Here is a 6205-nt window from a genome sequence, read left to right as displayed (position 1 = left end):
TGTGCCTCAAGCGTATCGCAAGGTGAATAAAGTGCCTGTTTTTGATTGAATTTCAAGGATTGTTGTATTTCGTTTGGCTTGTCTGGAACGAGAACGAAGTCAAAGGAGTTGGATGAGGCAGAGACAGGCTGACTTCCAGAATAAACCAAAGGGAACGGTTGACTCTGTGGCCTTGTGGTTAGCGGGGGCATCTGCCCCGTCTGCCCTGGGCGTTCGATCCCTGGTGCCTAATACCTGATGCCTGAGGCCTCTCTGCTTGGCACATTAAGGAGATGCATTTGGAGTAAGGCTCCTGACAGACAGGGGGCGGCAGGTAGCCTAGAGGTTAGAGAGTCCGACCAGCAATTGGTAGGTTGGTGGTTTGATCCCCACCCCAGGCATCATTTCTACAGTTTTGAGCAAAGCACTAGGGGCGCCGAAGGGGCAAGGGGCGCAGAAGATGTCTGGCCCATCATGCTACAGAAACAGGAGATTGGCTCAGTTTCTTTTCTGCGAAGGTCTCTCTCTAGGCCTGTATTCACAAATATAGGAAAAATACTGAGAAGTCCCCACCTGTCCATGTAATTGTATTCATTATTAGCTTAAAGCCAAAACTGATCCTACGCTGAGATGCTTTGTGAATGCGGGCCCTGGTCTCTACTGAATGTCTCCATGTTTTGAATATTATGATACATGTGCATTTCAAGATACCACTATTGAGTGTAAAATTAATAGCAAACCTATCCACTTTGACGTAAAGAGGGAAATCTTATCTTACAACCAATACATTGTCTTTCTTATGCAATGGCTTGGTTCTTGCGTAATGTTTGTCCTTCTAAGATTTGTTGTATGTCAAGAAATGTCTGTTGTACCATAAACATGGAAATAGTGTGAATGTTTAAGGATTCTCAGATCAAATGGATTAAACCATGTACAGAAAAGTATTATTCACTGATTTAATTTACATTGAAAATAACTGTTTAAGACTTACTGTACCATATCTGCTCAAAGGAATGTCCTTGTTCTAGAATGCTGATACAAAGAGAGTAGAAGGATGATTTGTAAAACTCTACCCAATGAACTCTACCCAATGAACCATAAAGATAGCTAAGTCTCTATCTCCCATGCAGTTCTGACTCTTCACATTAACCTGACAGATTACAGTGTGGCATTGGCTCATCGTAACCCAGAGCAAGTCCTCGCCACAGATCGATGTGTAGACTTTGGCCCTGTCTTATCACACGTTTATAAACGGTTGAGAGCTGAGCTGACTGCAAACAGATCGGGCATCACACCAAGGAGAGGAACAGGTAGGACTTGTTTTTATTATTGCTCAATGTATTTCTTTATTACTTTCACCAGTCAGTAAGGTGTTTTATAACCTCCTAATTAGATGGAGCAATATGTGTTTTTCCTTTGATACAATGCTGTCAGGTACAATTATGGCAACACATTGAATATTGCTTCTGCTTTTAGATTGTCTTGAGTAGTTTTGATCAATATAAACCAGTTTCCATAATAGACCATTGATCTGGCCAGTCACCACTGCCCTACAAAAGCAAACTATAGTAACTGCAAGAGACTGGCAGCTCAGAGTTGATATGAATAAGGATAGTAGCCACATAGTTAGACAGTATACTACCATATTCCCAATAATCTGCAAACAATTTATTTTGTTGGACAATTAAACAATCGTAAAGGGGCTTTTTTCTCTGCATTTACTTTACGTTGGCTTTGCAGGGACCCACTGTACTAGCGCAGAGGGAGCAGCACTCAACTAAGGAAATATCTCTAACATCAAGCTTTGTTAAATAACATGACCGTGCTTGCATTATGTGTTTTTAAGGTCCTCATTGACATCGAAAGGGTTGAGTAAGCAGTGGCAAACTCAACATGGCGAGACTAACTATTCTGGCTGGTAAGTCAGAATAACCCTAACCCTAAAGGAAACAATTTCACAGAACAGTAACATAATTAAACCTTAAATAAACCAAACTTATCATGGCATAATGTACCAAACAGCCTTGTTATAAAATATCAAGTGACCCTTTTACACAGACAATGTAAGACAATATGAGTATTCAGTGTGGAATACTAGATAACGTAATAATAATAAGTGTGTAATTTGAACAATTTTTTCATTTTTTAGGATTGGCCCTCTTGATGTGCCTTCAAATGGGTATGCTATGTTCAGTAATTCTTACACTACAACTCTACATGTAAACGCAATCAGGAAAGGCCTGAATTCTAAAGGCCTGAGTTCTAATGGCCTGAGTTCTAAAGGCCTGAGTTCTAAAGGCCTAATCATTGTTATTTTTATTGCCCTCCTTATTCAACAGTGTCATCAACCAAACTGGTGTGTTACTTCACTAACTGGTCCCAGTACAGGCCTGGCACAGGGAAGTACCTGCCCGCCAGTGTAGACCCACACCTCTGCACACATCTCATCTACGCTTTCTCCGTCCTCAACCACGCCAACGAGCTGGTCACCTACGAGTGGAACGATGAGACTCTCTACAAGTCCTTCAATGGGCTTAAGACTCTGTAAGCTTTGCATGCTGGGTGAAATGACATCTTAGGCCCACCAACCTCCGTTAACAACGGTCCAATAACAAACAAGAAGCTGGACAAATGACACATTCTTCACAGTCATAAAAATGTATGTCATTATAACTTCGCATTGTGTGCCAGTATTGTTGAAATTGGTGAGTTGACGAGGTATAATGCTAGCCAACAACACAAATGATGAATTGTGTCAAATGTGTTCATTCAGTTGTCATGAGGTATATAATAGCTTTATTGGTTTATGACATCTTTTATGTCAACTTTCTTGTACAGGAATCCAAAATTGAAGACTTTGTTGGCAGTTGGTGGGTGGAATTTCGGAACCACTCAGTAAGTATTTTTGCAAGACAGCCTTTATAATGATATGAACATGTTTCAGATGAGGTCAGAATTCATGAGCAGCACTACTGCTGATTAATAAATACTGAAGTAAATATTTTCAAATGTATGTTTGTGAATTAATGTTAACAAGTATTGTTGAAGTGGAATCAAAATGTGATGACTGAACTTGAATGACTCTCTCCAGGTTCACCATCATGGTGTCAACCCCTGCCAATCGGCAGAAATTTATCCAGTCCTCTATCAGTTTCTTGCGGACGCACGGCTTTGATGGGCTGGATCTGGACTGGGAGTACCCTGGAGCACGAGGGAGCCCCCCAGAGGACAAGCAGAGATTCACACTGTTGTGCAGGGTCAGTTTGGACGTCAAAGCCAAAGTCATACTCACAAACATCTGATAATTAGCCCTGAGGTGCAATATTTCATATTATGGATCCTAACTGATATAGAATGCAATATCAAATACAGTATTACCATTACAGACACACAACTGTTGTCTGACATTTGCTTCTGGGTTCCAGGAGTTGATCGAAGCATATGAGAAGGAGGCCGCTGAAACCCAGAGACCGAGACTGCTTCTCACTGCTGCAGTGGCTGCTGGGAAAGAAAATATTGACAACGGCTACGAGATCGCTGAGATCTCAAAGTATGTTCACAGGGACATGAGTTGTTTACAACAGTATCTTCACTCACTAGTTTCTGTTTATTATTAGTACAGTATAGTCATATTCACCTGTCAAAGGTCATCTGTCATTCGTTTGTCTGTGTCAGCTGTAGTTGACATTTTGTCTGTGGAACAGACACCTGGACTTCATCAATGTGATGGCCTACGACATGCGTGGTGCTTGGGACCCTGTTACAGGCCACAACAGTCCCCTGTATGGCAGTGCAGCAGATGAAGGACAGCTCATCTACTTTAACGTGGTAAGTAAAACACGTTATAAAGTGAAACGTCTTATCACAACCATTAGAGGAGAGAATCATGAGTCATAACCCCCCCCCCCCCCCCCCCATCTTTGTCTATAGGACTATGCAATGAAGTACTGGAGGGATCAGGGGACCCCTCTTGAAAAGCTCATCATGGGCTTCGCCACCTATGGGCGCACATTCCGCACCACCTCAGCAGCCAATGGCGTTGGTGCTCCTGCGAGCGGAGCTGCCTCTGCCGGAACCTACACTAGGGAAGCTGGCTTCTGGTCCTATTATGAGGTCAGTGCAGGGTCAAAGTTCAAGCAGTACTATAAATGCAATCAGCTATGCTATAGATGACAAATTGTGAAACTCTAGGGTATCAAAAACAGATTCTAACACAATACTGTAAATGAATGCAGGTTATTTCTAAACAACCTTTATAGTGCAACATAATCTCTCTTCAAACGCGGCAACATAAATGACGTTATACCTGAGGCCATGCTTACTCTTTTTTCTTCTACTAGATCTGCAGTTTCCTCAAAGGAGGCGATCTCCAGTGGATTGAGGCGCAGAAGGTCCCCTATGCTACCAAAGGAAATGAGTGGGTCGGATTTGACAACAAAGACAGCTTTGAGATCAAGGTAATCACCTCAGCTACAATTCAAAACATATTGGAGATCATAAGGAAAACCTCGTCAATATGTAGACTCTTAGAGGCTGTTATATGCAGTAGAGGACAATGAGATACAGTCAAATGTTTATTGTCCCTTCAAAACCATTATAGCTTTTTTTTATTGATAATATGGTGGTGTTACATCAGTGCATTTTTCCAAATACAGTCCCTGATGTAGAGTAAAAGGTAATTGTCATTCCATAGGTACGCTATCTAAAAGACAACAAGTTTGGAGGAGCTTTCATTTGGGCTCTGGACTTGGATGACTTTTCAGGACAGTTCTGTGGACAGGGTCCATATCCCCTGATCAATCACCTGCGCTCTCTTCTGGCCTCAGGTAAACAGGCATTACAACACAGATGCTATATGTTGATGCAACGTGGTAACACTTTAGAAATTACAACAGAAAGAGTTCCCCCTCTTCCACTAGTGTAATAACAAAACAAAAAATGATTCTATTACTTAATATGTAGTTACAAACCAATAACAATGTTGTTACCAGAGTAATTACATTGTTAATACAGGGGTATAAGGCAGTAGCGTGCTGGCCTCACTCCAGGGCCATTTTGTTGTCCTAGTCCGTCCCTGGTATAAGGGCAAATTAATGTGAAGTGTTGCCTAATAGGCTAATGAGATGTTGCATGACAAATACATATTCCATACTTGACACACTTTGTTTTTGACAGACTTGCCACCCCTCCCTTCCACGACCACCCGTCAACCAGTCACTTCGCCAGGTGGTATGACCTCCACCATCGTCCCTTCTTCCTCCACCACCACCACCACCACCACCACCCCCAGCACCCACCTCCCCGGCAGTGGCTTCTGCAGCGGGAAGGCTGACGGCCTCTACTCCAATGATGTAGACCCCAACTCCTTCTACCAGTGCTTCGCGGGACACACCTACCTCCAGAGGTGCAACAGTGTACTTGTTTTCAATCCACAATGCAAGTGCTGCGACTGGAAACAGTAGAATACGGAGCAACATTCTGTTAGCCTGACATTAGCATGTAGCTTGGTAAATAATCTAATACTACCTCAGCTTTAAAGGTAACTAGTTTTGTTTTTGTAGTAATTGTCTCAGATTATAAAGAATGAACACTATTTTTGTATGATGTCTTTATTTCAAATGTGATAATAAATAAAGTAGTTGTGAAAATGTATTTATTGTTCATTAATGCTGCTTATAGTGACTGCATTGGAATTCCTTCCTGCCTTCCTTTCACTATGTTTGAAACACTTATGTTTTTGTTTTTACACGATTATCCAACTGTACCACTGAACCACCTTAGTAAATAGATGACTGTAGATAAATAAAACATTATACAATATATATTGAAATGTCTGTTTCAAGAGTAAAGTAGATCAATGTAACAGCTCCTTGTTAATGACTCAGACAGTAAATAACAGTTTGAAAGGTAGATGAAAGGTATTACTAGCATCCTTGGTGCAGCGACAAATACTAAAAGTTGCTTACCAAATACAGTGCATTCGGAAAGTATTCAGACCCCTTCACTTTTTCCACATTTTTGTTATGTTATGTTTGTTATGCCTTATTCTAAAATGGAAAATTATTTTTTTTCCTCATCAATCTACACACAATACCGCATAATGACAAAATGAAAACAACAGGTTTTTAGAAATGTTTGCTAATTTATTAAAAATAAAAAACTGAAATATCACATTTACATAAGTATTCAGACCTTTTGCTATGACACTTGAAATTGAGCTCAGGTG

The 6205-nt window shown here is 41.1% G+C and overlaps 1 protein-coding gene across 1 annotated transcript; it reads left to right on the top strand.

Annotated features, from left to right (window-relative positions):
• Window positions 1-1154: 1154 nt before the first annotated feature.
• LOC310807914 (acidic mammalian chitinase-like) lies at window positions 1155-5625 on the top strand. Its single transcript, XM_083674571.1, has 12 exons — window positions 1155-1289; window positions 1826-1897; window positions 2129-2158; window positions 2319-2523; window positions 2818-2874; window positions 3071-3236; window positions 3405-3529; window positions 3684-3807; window positions 3910-4092; window positions 4320-4436; window positions 4673-4805; window positions 5155-5625. Exons 2-12 carry the CDS (start codon window positions 1873-1875, stop codon window positions 5439-5441), a joined length of 1452 nt encoding a protein of 483 aa, XP_083530697.1. The 5' UTR covers window positions 1155-1289; window positions 1826-1872; the 3' UTR covers window positions 5442-5625.
• Window positions 5626-6205: the final 580 nt, after the last annotated feature.

This window comes from Argentina silus (genome assembly GCF_951799395.1).
Source record: "Argentina silus genome assembly, chromosome: 8".
Taxonomy (NCBI): domain Eukaryota; kingdom Metazoa; phylum Chordata; class Actinopteri; order Argentiniformes; family Argentinidae; genus Argentina; species Argentina silus.
This window is presented reverse-complemented; position numbering and strand designations above follow the sequence as displayed.